At 38.1% G+C, this 19,470-nt stretch overlaps 1 protein-coding gene across 5 annotated transcripts in view; it reads right to left on the bottom strand.

Annotated features, from left to right (window-relative positions):
• Positions 1–18,380, bottom strand: part of KRAS (KRas proto-oncogene, GTPase) — a 38,824-nt gene extending 20,444 nt beyond the window's left edge. Inside the window, exons 1-2 of one of the 5 annotated variants that reach the window (XM_087442665.1) lie at positions 18,071–18,380; positions 14,067–14,188 (exon numbers count right to left, since the gene is read on the bottom strand). In XM_087442665.1, coding sequence (XP_087298791.1) covers positions 14,067–14,177 — 111 coding nt within the window. In that variant the 5' untranslated portion in view covers positions 14,178–14,188; positions 18,071–18,380. Of the gene's footprint in view, positions 1–14,066; positions 14,189–17,532; positions 17,643–18,057 lie in introns of those variants that run through there. The other 4 variants (XM_004435461.3, XM_014791380.2, XM_004435462.3 and 1 more) reach the window with 4 other exon arrangements.
• Between the last annotated feature and the right edge of the window lie 1,090 nt (positions 18,381–19,470).

The following is a 19,470-nucleotide window of genomic DNA, read 5'->3' as shown; positions in this document are numbered from 1 at the left end:
GGCTGGGGATTACTTACCATCTGCCCACATACAATGCCTCCAAGATGTACCTCAACAAAGTCCTATATACAAAATTTTCAAACACTTTATGTTTCAAAAGTACACAACATGGAATATTAGTAGTTTCTGCATGTATTTCATAACATGCTCCCATGATGAATACTGCATCAAAGGGACTGAGAAACTGGGAAAACAGTCCCTATTCATCCATATATTTCATTCCTATTATCTCTTCCCTTCTAAACCCTAAAAGTATTGACAGCAAAGTTCTGAGTCACATTCAGTTATTGAAAAAAGTTATCTACAACCTACTTATATAAACAATAAGTAGAATCTGCCAATCAGAAATAATAGGTTTAGGTTACAAATTCAGTATTTCCAAAGTTAATTTTAACTAGAGTCATCCTTAGAAACTAATTAGTTACTGAGCTATATAAAAAGGCAGCGAAACTTGGTAAAAACAAAGTATTAAATGGTGAAGTGTGATGTGAAAAGAACTGACAGGTTCGATGACAAAACAGAAAGCAAGCACAACAAAAATGATACATAAATACTCAAGATTTTGTTCCAGCTTCAGGTTAGCCATAAGAAAAGAAGTATATGGAGGCAGAAAAAATTTATGCATCAACATAGAATCTTTCCCAAGATGAGAGTCTAAATAAGGGTTCAGCAAACTACTGCCCACAGGCCAAATCCTGCCCACCTGTTTTTGTATGGCCCATGAGCTAAGAATAGTTTTTACAGTTTTTAAATGGCTGTTTAAAAAAACAACAAAGAGGATATGACAAAGACCCATGTGGCCCTTTACTGAAAAGTCTACCAACCCCTGCTCTAAGCTAATAAAATACCTTTTCACAAATCTGAAGTATTCTCAACACATATTATTTATTCCTTTTATACTAAAAAAAAATACTTAAAAAAAAATCACCACTCTGAGAAAGCACAGGTTATCAAAGCCCAACCAGTTTAAAAACACACAGATTCTACAATGAAACTAGTTAAGGATGGAGGGAGAAAAGGATCAAAACTTTATATTTTTAATTAGTATTATTTCCATTCTTTCAAATACAATAATCTTTTAGATCAGATACATAGGTTACTAACATCCTTTGGAACCTAGGATAAGATAAAGCCACTTAAACTAGCTTAACATAATAAAATATTAAATGAAGGAAAGTTATTCCACGTGTTTCCCCTCACTCCAGCTAAAGTACTATTTTTTATTTACTAAAGTAGTAAAAAACTTTTCTAAATGAAATAGACCATGCTGGCAAAAGTTAACTGTAGATAGCACTCAAATATTTCTGGTGATACAATAAATAGGCACAATCCTTTTGGAAAGCATTCAGTATTTATCAAGAGCCATACAGATGTTCATAGCCTTTGACACGGTACTGTCACTTCTGGTAAACAATGCTAAGGAAATATGGTTTGTTTATTTTTTAAAAACGATAGTTACAATAGAGATATACTTAACATGGCATCCTAAAACGTCTTACAAAGAAAAATTACACAGGCATTTAATACTGACCCACAATCTTATGCCATTTATCTATCTTCAAAATATACTCCAAATTTCCAAGCACCCACCACCACCACCACCATCACCCTAGTCTACGATAGCTGTTTTGTCTCCTGCAATTGCTTCCTAGCAGGGATCCCTGTTGTTACTATTATGATATATTCTCCACATAGCAGCTAGTGATCATTTTTAAATGTAGATTAGATCATGTCACTGGCTTGCTTAAAGTCCTCTAACAGCATCCCTTCATTCTTAAAAATAAAATTCAAAGGACTTATCCCTCTCCTTCCTCAGCACCTCTGTGTTTCCTTCATAGCATGTATTATAATTTGTAACTATGTATTTATTTGCGTAATGTTGAAGTTTATATCCCCTACTAGGCTTTAAACCCCATGATGGCTGGGCTCACATCTGTTTTGCTCACCACTATACACCCTGTGCGTGACAGTCGTGAACACAATAGGTAATCAATACTGTCTGCTGAATAAATGAATGAATCCATTCAATGTAAATACACGCAGACACTATGAAACAGTCTTATAAAAATAAGCTCAAGTTTAAAATACTGTAAATTCTATTAAAATACAGTTGTAAATTTAAAAATTATCATATCTTAAGAATATTTTAATAAATGTTGTATTCAAGAAAGTTTCATATAATATCAAACCTTTAATGTAAAAATATAAACAAAACAATACATACAGAGATTTAAAAATATTTGTGGGAGGGAAGAGAATAAGACTGCAGAGAAGAACACAGGGACCTTCAACTGTATTAAGTTTTATATCTTGAAAAAGAAAAAGGATCTAAGCCAAATATGGCAGAATTTAAAGATATGAAAAAGCTGGTTGGTGCATACATGATGTTCATTACATTAGTTTTCCATAGAGCATTAAGAGTGTACTCATTTCATCTTATTTTTATTTTTCTATAAATTTCTGTCAGTTTGTTAGCCTAAAAATCCTTATTGTTTTAATATCCATTTCTTTGAAGATTAATAATGTTAAATAGTTTTGTTTTCATATTTATTCCTATCACCTGTGCCCTTTGACCATTCGGCATTTTCATCTTTTTGCGCTGACTTCTATAATTTTTTTAAAAAGTGTTTTCCAGTTTATTAACAAGCCTTAAAATTTAACTGTTGTTTTATGTAAAGAAACTTATCTGTAGATCCAGTAGATCCATTAAAGGAATTTAAAAGACTAAATCATTCAAGATGAGACAAACTCATTGACCATGCCATTATTCTGTCATTTTTCTATTATAATTAATAGTAACCAAGTAACTCAGTATATTCATCTTTCAACATACTCAACTTAGATTTCCAACTCAGGCAGTAACCCTGACATGGGAAGACATATTATAGTAAACAAAAAATCTAAAGAAATTAGTAACTTTTACTAAGGGAAACCATATCACTATTAATAGTAGTTATAACAGACAACATTACTGAGCCCTTAGTTATATGTCAGATACTGTGATAAGCATATCATAAGCATTATCCCATATAATCTCCATCTTCATGCTGCTGATTCCATCAGATGCTCTTGTAAATATGAGTAGGACTGCTGAAAATGTCAGCTGAAGTATTATTCGAGTATTTACTTTTGAAATGTTCGTAAGCCTTTCCTATTGTGTTATAAGTACTTTACGTGTACTGCTAAATAACACCGACAGGAAAAAATGAGAAACTTACTTTTACTCTCTTAATGCTTAAGATTTTGTTACTCCTCTAAAAGATTATTTGAATCCATTACAGAATGATGCGTTGCACACTGTTAGTGATAAGCTATCAAAGGTTTTTGTAGACAGCTAGTTCTCAAAGACAGCTAGAAACATGTAATAGCCTGGTATATTAGAATTGTAATAGCCTGGTATATTAGAATTATAATAGGGAAGAAACAAGGAATTTGGGATATATAAACACATGCTTATTTGTTCAATCCCACCTACCTACTCCATTCTCTCCCGCATCTTAAGTAAGGAACACTTACTAAAAATCTACTGAGTGTGATGTACTGTGCCAGGCATTATAAAGTTTCTGACCTCAAGGAACTAGGTCTGCTGAGAGAGATATGAATGTAAACAATTAAAATACAATGAAATAAATGCAACACCATATGCAGGACAAAGTACAATGGTGGCACACAGGAAGGAGAGATCAATTCTGCTTGTATGAATTAAGAAAGAGAGGGGAGTGAAGGGACATTCCAGGCAGGAAGGAGCAAAGAGAATGTATAACAACATGAAACAGCATGTTGAATACATGGAACCAAGAAGTTCAATACAACATTAGCTTAGAAGGATTACAGATAAGTAGAAGAAGTGAAACAATCAAGCAGAGACCAGCTTATAGAGGGTCTTGTATGCCATATTAAGGAGTTGTGAACTTCATCTTATACTAAATCATTGAAATGTTTTTAAGTAGGAAGGGAGGATCAGATTTACCAGGTTCACTGTTAGCATTATTATAGCAAATTATAGAAAGGGACCAGATTGGAGGCTGGGAGATGAGTTAGAAACCTATTACAAAAAGTGATAGAAGCTGAACAGGCAGCAACAGCAGTACTAATGGAGATTAGTAGTTGTGAGAAATAGTTAATGGATAAAATTGGCAGAACTACCCTCATACATTGCTGGTGGGAATGTAAATGGTGCAGCCACTGTGGAAAACAGTCTGACAGCTCCTCAAAAAGTTAAAAATAAAGCTACCATATGGCCCAGCAATTCCACTTCCAGGTATTTACCCGAGAAAACTGAAAATATATGTTCACACTAAAACCTGTACACGAATGTTTACAGCAGCGTTATTGAAAATAGTCAAAAAAAAGGGAAAGAATCCAAATGCCCATCAACTGATGAATGGATAAACAAAATGTGGTATACCCATACAACAGAATATTATTCAGCCATAAAAAGGAATGAATTATCAAAACATGCAAGAATAGGGATAATCCTTGAAAACATTATCCTGTGGGAAAGAAGCCAGACACAAAAGGCTACATATTTTATGACTCCAATTATCTGACATACTCAGAATAAGCAAATTCACAGAGACAGAAAGTAGATTAGTGGTTGGCAGGAGGAGGAATTGGGGAGTGACTGTTAACGGGCACAGGGCTTCTTCTGGGGATGATAAAAATGCTATGGAATTAGACTGTTGATGGTTGCATAACTTTGTGAATATACAAAAACCACTGCACTGCACACTTTAAGAGGATGAATTTTATGCCATGTGAATTACATCTCAAGTTTTGTAAACGGCAGAGCTTTTTGGTTGGGGATGGGAACAGAAGGAGAAGGGTAGAGGAAAAGATGAGTTCAATTTGGAGCATGTTGAATTCCATATGTTTGTGGGTTCTGCTGGTGGCTATGACCTATAGGCGGCTTGATATATAGGTCTGATGCTCAGGACAGAAGTCTAGGCTGCAGATATACTCCTAAATCTTCAATCTATGGGCAGCCACAGAACTCGCTTACTTGTGCTGTGAGCGTGGGCAAACTACTTAATGTCTCATCTGCTTGAAGCCATTGTTCCTTCAGCTGTAAAAGTGAGTAAATAACATACAGGACTACACAGGTTAGGATAAAAGACCATGAAAATCCCTTTATAAAATGAAAAGTGCTATAAAAAGTTAACCGTATTATTTTATGTAATACACTGCACATGGTATTATAAGCCAGAAAGGTAGGGGCAGGCCACTGGCTACTAGGAATGTACAGCAACAGTGGTATCCTGTCCTTATAAAACCATTGTACATCTACATTTGGACTACTTTTTGCAAAACTGGTCACTGTATTTCAAATCACATACAGTTAAGCTGGACGAGCTCCAGGGAAGGAGAGCTAAAACTGAGGGTTTGGACTTCTGTTTGGATGAGGGAGCAAAAGTGTCAAAGGAGCTTGTTCTCATGGCAGAATGTTGGATTAAGACATTCATTAAAAGTAAGGAGAGTTATAAACCAATGTTACCACAATTAAAAAAAAAAGTGAGGATAAAGAAAACAAAGACTTCTTTACTAAATGATGGATACTTGAAATTATGAGAATGTTGAATCTTAGCCTAAGACTAGAGAGAATAAAATGTGTACTACTTCCAAGAGATAAAACTGCTTCAAATATCTGAATAAACAAGAAAAATCTGCATAACAGATATGAAAATAAGGATATTATAAGCCTATATCTGTAACCTGTTAAAGTCATGTGGCATTCTCCCACAAGTTATCACTTGATGCCAAAGTCAGAATGTGAGGCTGGGTCAATTGTGGATCCAATCTTAATAATTAGTGATGCCAACATAACTTTCATGTTTTCTATTATACATCTCTCAGCTATTCTTTAATTGGCCTGATACCAATTTCTTTATCCAAGATACATATGTATTATGCAATCTGTCGAGGTTTTAAAAAGAGGGAAGAAAGTAAATATGAAATAATCTAATGGTATCTAATACTTTAGTGACTTTTCTCCCTCAAAAATGAGTATTTACTTTTCCCGTTTAAACAGTATATGCTCTTTTTTAAAAACCACACACTACAGAGAAAAAGAGTTTGGCATATGTCCTACCATATTTTATGCATGTATTCACCTTGTTTTTAGATAAATGGAATCATACTTTACACAATGTGCTATGATGCAGCGTCACTTCATAACAGACATTTTTCAATGTCAGTACATAGAGATCTACCTAATCCTTTTCAACAACTGTATAATATAATTTGTATAGATATACCATAATTTACTTTACTCATTCCCTACTGGTAGACATGTGGATTATTTCCATTTTTAAAAATCATAAATAAAGGGCCAGCCCAGTGGCACAGCAGTTAAGTTCACACGTTCTGCTTCGGCGGCCTAGGGTTTGCCGGTTCAGATCCTGGGCGCGGACCTACTCACCGCCCATCAAGCCACGCTGAGGTGGCGTCCCATATAGAAGAACTAGAAGGACCTACAATTAGGATATACAACTATGTACTGGGGCTTTAGGGAGAAAAAAGAAAAAGAGGAAGATTGGCAACAGATGTTAGCTCAGGGCCAATCTTCCTCAAAAAAATAATTAATTAATTAATTTTAAAAAACCATAAACAACACTGCAATGAATATTCTTTCCCAGCACTGTTATCATTCTAATCTTAACCAATATAAAAGTAAAAATGTTATTGTTTAAACTTGCATTTCTATATTAATGAAGCATCTTTTTAGATGTTTATACATCATTTGTTTTATTTATTTATTTTTTGGTAGATAGGTTGGCTATTTATATTCTTAGTGCACTCCCCTTTTGTTTCTATTTGAATGTTTGCTTTTTTCTAATTCATATATGAGAGCTTCTTGTTTGATATATGACGCGAATAGGTTTTCCAGGTTTCCATTTGTCTTGTAGTTTTGTTAAAGATGTCATAATTTTTATGTAGCCAAATAGCTCAATCTTTTTCTAAATGTTTTCCTGAATGGTTTAAGAATATTTTGAAAATGAGAATGATGCCTACTTTTCTCAATGGAGAAAAATATTTAATCCCAATTACACAAATAAAGAAACTAACCAAATGTTAATTCACTCAATTTGTATTACTTAGATAATACTACAAGAACCAGGATTTAAGAGTGATATTATCATTTTTATTTCAACAGCTGTCTAATGTTTAACATTAAAATTTATACACCACAGCAGAAAGAAGATATGGAGGAAGGTGAGGAAAAATGAACTCATGATTTTTAAATAACATATATTTCTTGGCTCTGTCCATTAAAAAGGGTCTAGAAACAGTGATACCCCAGAAGCAATAAACATACCTAACATCCAGGTCTTAATTTCTAAACACCATTTACCCCTAAAAGGAATTAGGGCTCTTTGGACAAATGGCTGAATCCAGGGTGGGAACAGGGAAAGAACAAGTTGAACCTGGAACATGTTGTGCCAGAAAGTAAGGAAGAGCTCAAAAACTGATGAGGTAATGTCAAAAGGATAGGGGCCAGCTTGAAAGGGCCATATCAAAAACAAATTTGAGCATCAAAATCAATTGTTACAGTAATAGATACATTGAATACAAAAAGAATCCATGAGTCCACGCTGATACAAATAAGACAAATCAAACAAATAAACAGAGGGAAGAGAAAAGAGAGAGTCCTTATTTATGGTAGATGGCAACTAATAAACGTAGAAGTATGACAGAGTTAGAAGATTACCATTTTGCAACCAGTATGGTAGTAATTTATTCTGGCAAGAATTATCAGTGATGCTACATCCCACTCAGTAGAAATATGCTGGAGAACAGGGTATTTATAGACTTAAAGTATCTCCCCACAGAGCACATATTAATTATAAAGGAACTGAAGATACTTTTGTGGAGAGAAAACTGATAGACATTACTTTAACCAAATAATCAATGTTAATATCATCAATAATGATACAAAACCAACATCATGTGCCTCCTGATGTGATGCACCGAGAAGGACATAATATCACTTATGTAGTATTCCTGCCAAATCTGTTTAACCTGAATCTGATCATGAGGAAACAATGAGACAAAACTAAATGAGAGGACATTCTACAAAAACAACTGGCCTGAATTCTTCAAAAAGTGCCATTACCATGAATGACTAAGAAAAGCTGAGAAACTGCTCTAGGTTAAAAGAGACTTTGAGACATACAACCATTTTTGATCCGGGATGAGAAAAATTCTGGGAACTGGTTAAATTTGAATATGGACTATATATTAGATATAGTATTGTATCAATGTTGAATTTCCTAAAAGTCCTTGTAGTTATACAAGGAAATATTCTTGTTAGAATAGGATCAGCAAACTTTTTCTGTAAAGGGCCAGATAGTAATTGGTCTCTGTTGCAACTACTCAACTCTGCCACTGTAGAACGAAAGCAGCCACAGACAACATGGCAACACACAAGCATGGCAGTGCTCCAATAAAACTTTACAAAAACAGACAGCAGACTGGATTTGGCCAGCAAGCAGGCCACAGTTTACAGACCCCTGTGTAGAAGGCAGAAGTTTAGAGGTAAAATTCATAACATATGCAACTTATTCTCAAATACTTCAGCAAAAATAAATAATATAAATTCAAGTATGTGTGTGTACATACACGTATATGCATACAAACACACACACATATAGAGAGAAGGCAAATATTTCTAGTTTAAGAGTAGCAGGTATTCACTGTACTATTTTTCACTTCTTTTCCATAGGTTTGCAATTTTTCAAAATAAAAAGCTGCAAAATTACCTAAGGTAAGCACTATGTCCGTACTTAATTCTCTCAAATATTTTACTTTGACTAGTAATTTTATTATATTAAGATCACAATAATATAACTGTTCCATAAACCTAGAAAGTATGAGACAATACAGTTAAGAGATGCAAGAAATCTAATGCCTTCCTAAAGCATAAAGACTCTGAATTAAGTTATATATAATTAAGATCATTGTCTGGAAACACTGCTCTTCAAAATACTTCTAAGACGAATAAGCTCCATGAAGGCAGGGATCTGGTCCCTTCTGCTCCTCAATGTATCTCCAGTCCCTAGGAGGGCTGCATGGGACAGAGTGGGCAGTGAATAAATATTTATGGAATTAAGGAACTAGTTGCATTGTTAAAATCAGAATCTCTTAAGATAACAAACGATAAAAACATTTTCTTCCTTTCACTTATTTCCATTACCAACTTTCATTTGTATGTTTTTAAAGCCTTATATTTATAAAAACTCAAGTCAGAATAAAATACATCCAATAATTTTTAACATTCAGGTCTAAATAGTTATTATTAAGTAAACACTTATTCTTAAATTGACCTAAATACAGTGCCTGAACTTTGTGTTATTCTAAAAATCAGATGCTCACATTGTTCTACAGTCCTCTAAAAATCTACAAAATGTAAACTTTACAATTTGCCACTTTTGAATAAGCCCTTCCTACTGTTACACATCGCTAAGCTTTGAACTCCATAACCTACCTCCCTTGTTTATGTAAAGAAATTCAGAGACCCACAGTGCCACTTTTCATTCCCTGAGACAAAGTAACCTCAATCAGTGCTAACAACAGGGGAACCACCCTATTTTCTCCAACGTTGCTACATTTCCTTTCTTAGTTAAAAATATTCACCTACATATTTAATTAGTTAGGTCTAACTAGTTCACACAGTAATCTTTAGATTAATATTAGCAGAGTAAAACTGATATTTTAGATTTTTAAAATTTATATATTTATAAATTGATTATACCCACAGTTTAAACAGGAAAACTATTCAAACTTAGGATTTCATTGTTATTACAAAAGCAAATAAGTTGACCAGTAGAGGGCACTCACTTGAAAGGGGGGAAGAGCTGGACAGAGCCTTGAAGAGAAATACATTTACAAAACTGCTGTGTGTACCTTATTTTAAAAACAGAATGTTTAAATAAAATGCTAGAGTAAGCTAATATCTATTATTAGTTTAGAAAAGGTAAAGTTTAAATCTATATTATAGAAAATCTAACACAAACCTTATTCAGGGAGTTGAATTGGACAATTTAAGGGATGTTTAAGCTTTACGTAACACATATTAGGGTCTCAACCTCAGCACTACTGACATTTTGGGCCAGGCAATTACTTGTTGTGGGGGCCGTTCTGCGCACTGTAGGAAGTTTAACAGCATCCCTGGCCTCTACCCACTATAGTTGCCAATAGCAGCCCCCCTCCCTCAATTTGTGACAACCAAAAATATCTCCAGATATTGCCAAATGTCCCCTGAGGGACAAAGTTACCCATCCATTCCACATTGATAACTACTGATACATATGTATAAAACCAGAAAAATAACAGCTTACGACATTACATAAGGCTTTTCTTACACTACTCTTCAATACTGATTTAATATTACAAATTCTCTCTATTGTCTAAATAATTTATTCTGCAAATAAATTCCATAATTAACATGGAAAAGTAAAAAAACAGAGAAACTGATAAATCTTGGTGAATAAATACTCTACAGCTCAGAGGACTAAAGATGGAACAAATCAATCCAATTATGAATCCATTCTTCCCAACCAAATAGGAAACTTGCACTAAAGAAGGGCATACGACTTGTTCTGAATTATAAGTGTCACATTAACAGAAGCATGCAGATGTCAATGAATTAGAGCCTACTAAAAAATACTTCTTTCTACATCTATTTTTACTAGCATATTATATCCAGTAGATATACAATATATATTTGCTAACTGATTAACTGATCATTCTGATCTCTACGTCTATAACTACTTATATTTTTTAAAGACAAGATTTTTCTTCTTCCACCAAATTTTATCTTGGGAAAACACATTTCAGGGAACGTGTTTTGATGATAATAAGTGATCTATAAACTATAAAAGCATATATTATTTCTAGCCTGGTATTGTGTTTGGGGGATTGCTGTGAGTTTTTCATAATCTTGCCTCACTAACGATTTATTTCATTAGCTCTGTAACTCTTTGGTGGACTTCATAAGAGAGAAAGGTAAAATCTTTCAGAGCAGAAGTGAAGAGGATTATCAGGTACACAGCCTCAAATATAAACATGCTCCATCTATGTGTCACACCTATGTGTCTAATTCTGTATCATCTCTCTGCCAGTAGGATGTCATCAGATAGTATGCTAAGTTCAAATTTTGGTATACTGATAAATCTGCATTAGTCTCCAACATTAAATATTTTCTTGGCTTGAAAGCTAATTTTTCACTTCTAAAAAAGCTATACAAGGGTACACTTACCTCGGTCTCAGAAAATTTAAATTAAATTCCACCGCGTACTAGCTAAGTATCCTTAGGCAAGTTACCTCTCAGAGACTATTTTTATCTTTAAATGAAGGAAGCAATGATCACCTTCCTTATCTATCTCGTGGTGTTCATCTTTGCAAATTCTAAACCACTAGAAGATATGGTATTAGTTGATTTAAAATTTTTTTTTCTAAATTTCTTTCCATTTGTTTTAATGCAGGAAAACTGATGAGAATTCCAAATGTGCAAAGTCTATGTCCTCTCTCATTTTCTCTCTGGCCCACATTATTCACCAAGCAAAACCTAACAGCAGTATTGATATCCCCTATCGTCCTTTTTAACTTTTTACAAAAACCTCAAGTTAGCATTTTTACTTAACTATTTATTCAAATAAACTACTAAATTCTCTTGCCTTTCTTGTAGTTTAACTACACTAAGAATTTAATCTGTCAGTTCCCTCAGAGACTCACTGTAACTTGAGAGATAAGAGACAATCTCTGATACCGTTTCCCAGGCGGCTAAACTAGCGAGGGAACGTCAGTTTCAAAGGTCACAGGTAATCAATGCTTCCCGAGCCAAGTCTTCTGGTTTGGCAGAAATCATAATCAGAGTTATGAGTCTGAGTTTATAAACTTTTTCTACCTTCCCCCAAAATAAAGGATTAACCTTTAGCTTTATTTCTTAAAGATTTATATTGCACTTTAACAATCTGACCAAAAGGTTTCCTAACCTGTTTCATCATATTATCATATAGCATTCATGACCTCTGATAGGAAACAGAAGGTAATGGAATTCCTCAGATTTTCAAAGAAGATGGAGGGCACTTCTGCTAAAATCATCTTCCAAAATCCCAGGAAAACTTCTATGCTTAACCTGAATTCTACTAAAACTTCCTTCTACATCTGATTTAAATGTCAGAGTATGCCAAGTAACCCTGGCTTCAGAAATGGGTGAACCAGAAATGGCTTTGAAACGGGTGAACTATTTAATACTCCTTGAAGAAAAAAAGAACAAAAGCATCATACAGCACTGAACTGACTTGTCAAGACTATGATATAGGTGATCCACTTCAGTTAGACTGTTCCTCTTTACTAATGCAAATTCTTAAACTTGGAAACCAAATAAAAGCTGCTTCTATGTTTAAATCAAATCTTTGCAAGTGTTATTTCTCCATTTTTTGTTGCAGTACCAAAAATATGTGACATTTCCCTATAAACAGTTATCTAATCAAGCCTCAGTTTTCTAAATTGTATAAACATCTTCCCAAGGCTACCAATGCCCTCAGATTCTACCTCAATATAGTCAAGGTGTTTCTTCAAGACACTACACAGCCTAGTACCTTAACAGGGCATTCTGACCTGTTATAGATTCCACAGCTTGGGACTCAAAGAAAATTCTGGGAAATATTCAGAGCTGATTAAAAAAACTAGTATATGAGATCTAGTATAAAAGCTAAGGGATTAGGACTGCTTAACCTAAGGTAAAGAAGTCTAACAAATAATTGAACAACATAAGACAATTTCAAAGACGAGGTGATATACTTATTTCCATCTCCACTGATGATAAACTTAACATGAAGATTCAGATTATGCATAAAATACACTAATAATTACATTCTGAAAATGAGTTACAAGGACAGTTATGGGCCACCCCCTCCTGCAGGTCTTTGGGATTAAATAAATCCTTACCTGCTTGAGATAATTTGAGTATAGTGCTGCCAGAGGGCAGTAGCAAATACTACCTGACCTCTCAAGGTCTGTTCTAGGCCTTTACTCTACCATTTTGCTGTTAGCCTTTACTGTGGTAAGTTTTCATGAAACTAAAAAAGTCTGAAAATTATTCTTTAATTAATTTATAATAAAAACAATCCTAACATTTCCTTAAGTAAATTAAGGATTGGTACCCTTATTTAGCACCTATCTATCTATCTATCTATCTGTCTGTCTATCAATCAATCTATATATAAAAGCAAAGAATGAGCTATTTAAAAATGCATCAGGGGGCCGACCCCATGGCTTAGCGGTTAAGCGCGCGAGCTCCGCTACTGGCGGCCCGGGTTCTGATCCTGGGCGCGCACAGACGCACCGCTTCTCCTGCCGTGCTGAGGCTGCGTCCCACATACGGCAACTGGAAGGATGTGCAACTATGACATAGTTGGGGAAGAAAAAAGGAGGAGGATTGGCAATAGATGTTAGCTCAGGGCCGGTCTTCCTCAGCAAAAAGAGGAGGATTAGCATGGATGTTAGCTCAGGGCTGATCTTCCTCACAAAAAAAAAAACAACAAAAAAACCCCAAATAAAATGCATCAGGTAGCCATAGGTTCTCCACTACTTCAAAGCGAAGAGAAAACAGGAAAATACTAATTGCTTTTTTTTAAATCAACCATCAAACGATTACTTTACACCAGTATAATTCAACTCTAACTTCCATATGTGCCGTCAAAATACCAAGAAACCCATAAAAATAATGGCCACATTTTTTTTTTAAATGACTGTTAGGTACAGATAAGAAGTAAATTCACATTTTCACTCTCTCACAAAACTGAAATACATTTGCAATCAAAATGCACATATACTAACATAGAATGAAGGTCACGGATCTTGATATTCTCCAGAGAGAAGTAGAGCTCATACTTCAGTTAAAGCCTTGAAACCAAGTACATTTCTGATAACTTAATGCAATTATTTTCCTTATAATTGCCTTGTAATGAACAGTCACAAAAAAGTGATCAGAGAAACCTATTTTTGTACCCAAACAATGGGCCTGCACAAATCAATATGCATAATATTAAAACAAGATTTACCTCTATCGTAGGATCATATTCATCCACAAAGTGGTTCTGAATTAGCTGTATCGTCAAGGCACTCTTGCCTACGCCACCAGCTCCAACTACCACAAGTTTATATTCAGTCATTTTCAGCAGGCCTTATAATAAAAATAATGAAAATGTGACTAAATTAGAACATGTGTCACACAAGGTTAATATAACCCCAACATTCTATCAATACCTTTTAACACAAATTCACCTTCATATGAAAAATTATGTCAAAATACCTCACAAAATGCAATGATGAAAACTTCAGTTGACTACAGATGTGTACTGTAATGAACTGCACTTTGTTTACAAACTCCTCCATCAACATTTGAGAAAAACACATTCAGAGTACATAGTTCTTTTATCTTATATTCAGGTTGTTCTGTCTAAACAGCCAGTCATTCTCTAGCAACTAATGGCTCTCAAAGGAACATGCCATGACTTCACTCAGTACAAGTGTCTAGCACAGTGCTCTATACCCCATGGACACACCCACACAAAACTCGTTGACAGCTATCTCTACAGTATTCCTAGTTGACTCGGGCCTCTAAGAGTTACAAGTGGACGTGCTGAGTGTCTGTGTTGGAGCCAACTGCTACTGAAAAGTTTTTAAAAGCATCATCATAGTTCTCCTGGATAGGTTGCAAGAATCAGATTGGGGCTGGGGGGAGAAGTGTCAAATAAAGCTGGACTTTGTAGTGGGGAAATAAAAATTGAGACACCGAAGCAGATAAGGACAGTATTTGATGACATTTTAACCTGTAAAACATCTGGTAGGGAAAATAAAGGTGCAAAAACTAAGAGAACTTTAAGAATTTTGAACTAACTACTCAGTACACATGACTTGATCATCCATCACAATATATAATCCTACATTAGGGCTCAAAAACAGCATTCTGCACAAGAAAAATATAATTATATAAAATTTAAAGATAAGCACTGCTTTTAATGAGAGAATTTTAAAAAGATGTGAATATTTCTCAGTAATCCATGTGACTTTTACTCTTTGCTTCTACACTGTCTCCCAACAGTTGCAATAAATACTGATAACTTGTAAGATTAACAGCACAAGACAGAAAATATTTTTTAATCAGTTGTTTCAAACTTTTTGAAATAAAATGAATAAATTTAATTTTATCTCCTTTCCCTCAACAACTACATGATAGTATTACAAATAAGAAGTGAAATGCAGAAAGAATGGCAATAAATGCACACTAATTTATTATAGAATAAGTAGTTCCAAATTAATGAATGTGCAGATATTGTATATAAACACTATATACATGCAGCATCCTAGTTACTGAAGACCAAGAATTATCCAAATAGGCACCAAAAAAAAAAAAAAAGATAATATCGTTTTCCAAATGATAACATACTAACCACCGCCTCACTCTATTCCTGAGCCCTCTCACAAAGAGCAGACAGGCTACACAACTGTTGTATCACAGACCGTTACATTACAGCTCCCTGGTCTATTCTGCACCACCCAGCCTTACTCGCTGCTCATCTGGGGCCACCCTAGGAGCCACTACTAACATCTATCTTATCCCATTTGCTCTCACTTTTTATTCTAAATATAGGCCATAGCAAATGGGATAGACGAGGAGAATCACACCAAAATGTATCCTCTAGCTCCCTGCCCACCTCACCCCCCCAAAATAATTTGGATAGCATAGAACAGTAGTTCTCAAAATGTGGTCCAAGAACCCACTGGGGCTCCTAAGACGTTTTGGAGGTCCAAGAAGTCAAAACTGTTTTCATAATACTATTAAGACGTTTTACCCTTTCCACTCTTATGCTGTCACAAGTATAGAGTTTTCCAGACGTGTGATCACAATAGATTGAATGCAGAAGCTGATATGAGAATCCAGATGTTTTCTATTAAGCCATATAATTAAAGAGATTTGCAAAAGTGTGAAACAATGGCACTCTTCTCACTGTTTTATTGTTTTGAAAAATAGTTGTTTTTGCATTAAAAAAATGCTATTTATGTTACTAAGTAATAGGCCTATTATTTCTATTTTTAAATGAATTAATAAATTTCTTAAATTCTCAGTTTTAATTTCTATTATGGTAAATACTGACATACCCCATATTGGGATCTTCAATAAATTTTAAGAGTGTAAAGGGGTCCTGATGACCAAAAAGTTTGCTAGCCTAGGTGATACTGTGGACAGATGCTGGATTAGAGCTTAGTTGTGTATACATGTGTGAATTCAGAAAGACAGACACCTTCTGGTCTACTTGTTTATGCAGTGGTTGTTTCTGAAAAAAATCCCTGAATTGGATTTTAAACACCACGTAATATTTAAATCCGCTAGAGAGAACCGGCTTCCCAAGGAGTCTTACTGAAGATCATAGGCCAGAAAGAGTCCCCTCACCCAAAGATACAAAAGCAAGGGGTGGAACTGGGACCAGAACCTAACATTTTGTTAAGCAAAAAAAAAATTCACTTTTATTTGTCATGAAACTGAATTATCACCTCATCTACCATCTCTTAAAACCAAGTATGCCTGTGCCTGGCTGCAGTCTCAAAGTAAACAGTATTGATATCAACCGTATTTGATGTCTATAGTCTATTACATGTTCGAGTCAGCATTTTAGACCTTAGTCACCTAAGAGTGACATCACTCATTTAGCTGATTCTGAGATGATGATTACAACACAGACTTTTCCCCTTTGTAATTTCTTTGTAAATGACTTTTTTTCCATTACAAATGTAACAGGTACGTTGTGTAAAAATCAGAAAATACCTTTCTGTTCTTAGCCTCTTATTTTGATGGATATCAAGATTTAAAAAGGCTAGCGCAGGGCTTCAGCTATGGTATGCACACGCCTCAGAGTATTTCAGGCAGTTGGCCGGCAAATTGCTACAATTAACTCATCTCCTAAATCAGTTTAAAAAAATTGTGTGAGTGCTCTTTAGGAGTACTGTAATAACTCTTGGGATGGGGGTCAGATGCGTAAGGATGAGGGGAATATAAAAGAGATGGGGGAAAGGACAAGAACAGGCAAATTAAACTTCAAATACGATTTTAGTTATTGCCGTCTACACTCACCTAGCAAGGAAAAAGCCCTGCTTCTGCTCTGCGGGTTTTCTACGTGTGTTTTAACTTGACAAAGCAAAAGAGACCTTCTACGATTAACTTTTTCCTTTTCACTAAGTCACAGGCTTTACGTTGTAGGGTGTTGGCCACCTGTTCTTCCACCATCTCTACCTCCACCTCCTCCTTTGTGGCCACAGCAATGTCACAGCCCATTCATGGGGGAGGGGAGCAGTCAGGAACTCGGGCTGCAGATGCATTTTTTCCAAACACAATAACCTCAAACAGTGGTCTCTAAGCACTTTCCCATGCTCTGCCAAAACCTGACCTCCCCTCTTACCCCTATACCCCGCTACACAGTGAGAAGGACCACTATCCGTCCGGCCTGCGCTCGAGGGAGAAGTTTATACCTTCGTCCTAGAGATGCTAGATGCAGCAGAAAAGGCAGTGACCGAGGCAGCCGGGCGCTGGGAAGGGAGGAAGAGGTGCGGGAGCGGAGGGAGGGAGAGGGGAGGACGACGAGGGGGAGGGGAGACTGGAGCGCAAGCGGGAGTAACCTCCACCGCACCCGACCGCCCCGAGGGGCAGCCCGCCCGGCCCGCGAGTTGCTCCCCGGCCGCCTCCAGCCGCGGCTCTCGGGGAGGAGGAAGGAAGGGGTTCCCCGTCCAGGAAGCAGCACAAGCGGCGGCCGCCTCTAGCCTCACCCTCCTCAGCCCCGCACCGCCCATTCCTCATTCCCCGCGTCGCCGCGGCCCCGCGCCTCCCCCTGCAGACCCCCCGAGCCTGTCTGCCCGTCCGCCCGGGCTCCGCGCCCGCGCCCCCTCCCCGCCCCTCCGGGGAGCCCTAATTCATTCACTCGCCGCCGGCCCCGCCCGGCGCCGGCGGGGAGGGTCGGGACCGGGGCAGGGGCCCAGGAGGGGTGGTCCGCTCCGTACCTCTCTCCCGCACCTGGGAGCCGCCGAGCCTCTGGCCCCCGCCGCCGCCTTCAGTGCCTGCGCCGCGCTCGCTCCCAGTCTGAAATGGCGGGGGCCGGGAGTACTGGCCGAGCAGCCGCCACCGCCGCTGCCGCCACCGCCGCCGCCGCCACCGCTCTGCCTCCGCCGCCGCGGCCGCCGCCTAGGGAAATCGAGCTCCGAGCACACCGATGGGTTCGGGGCCGGGCGGCCGCAGAGGGCAGAGCTATTGATGCGCTCGGTGCTCGATTCCTCTCCAGACGGGCGATCGGGGAGGGAGCGGCTGAGGGCGGTGTGGGAAGAGGGAAGAGAGAGAGCCGGCGAGCGCCGCTGGGGAGGAGGAGGGGCCGGGCCGGGCCAGGGGAGGGGGGCGGACCGGGCCGGCGGAGGAGGAGCGGGGGCCGGGCCGGCGGAGGGAGGGGGTGGCTGGGGCGGCGGACGGCGGGGAGCCCGGCCGGCGGAGCAGGGGGCCTGGGCGGTGCCTCGGCGGCGCGGGAGGAGGGGCTGCCGACCCCACGCGGCGGCCCGCCCCCAGCCTCTCGCCGCAGAGCCGAACCCGCAGCCGCAGATTCGGACCCGGGCCGGCGCGCGATCGGTCGCGCGCACACCGCAGGGACACCTGAGCGACGCCGGAGGCGACCCCGCCTCACCCCTCTCGGGTCTGCACGCAGAAGCTGCGAAAATCCCGCCACCCCTCGGGGTCGGCCTACACTTGTGCACATTCATTTACTGTCATTTGCTGCCAGTAAATAAACACGCAGTCATGAAATGTGGGAGGCGACTTCGGTGACTGGGAGAGACCGGCAGACAGTTCCCCACCCCGGGGCTTTCTCGTCAAGGCTTGGTGATTATCAGCCTCAACACTGGGGTTGGGAACCTAGCCCCAGGCCCAAACCGACGTGACTAACCCTTTCATCACTCGTCTTATTTGTTGTTGTTTTTATGGCTATTTTGAAGCCATCACAGGTCACTCTAAAGAGCGACCTCAAATGTACCTATTGCCGCTGACGGCACAAGCAGAAGACAAACTATTTTTAAGTAGAAGTGCCTTTGATAGTTTAGACCTGAGGGGAATCATTGACACATTAATTAGAAGACTGAGATTAATCAGTTCACGTTTGGGGAGTTAACACATTAAACAATGAAACAGTTACAACTGCTGGCATACCCAGAGTCTGCGCCGATAAACTACCTAGAAAGGTAAATTGCGTTTTAAAGATTGAGGCCTGGCAGGCCAACGCCTATACCTAATAGAAACACCCATCTGAATCTCTACTTCCAATTCTGTCCCTCTAGTCCACGTCATAAAACATGGGTTAAACAATTATTTTAAATCCCAACTACTATGTCTGTTAACTTAAGCCTTACGCCAACTGTCAGCCTTTTTTTCCCACC

Source organism: Ceratotherium simum, chromosome 17 (genome assembly GCF_057802395.1).
Source record: "Ceratotherium simum simum isolate JZ-2026a chromosome 17, ASM5780239v1, whole genome shotgun sequence".
Taxonomy (NCBI): Eukaryota; Metazoa; Chordata; class Mammalia; order Perissodactyla; family Rhinocerotidae; genus Ceratotherium; species Ceratotherium simum.
This window is presented reverse-complemented; position numbering and strand designations above follow the sequence as displayed.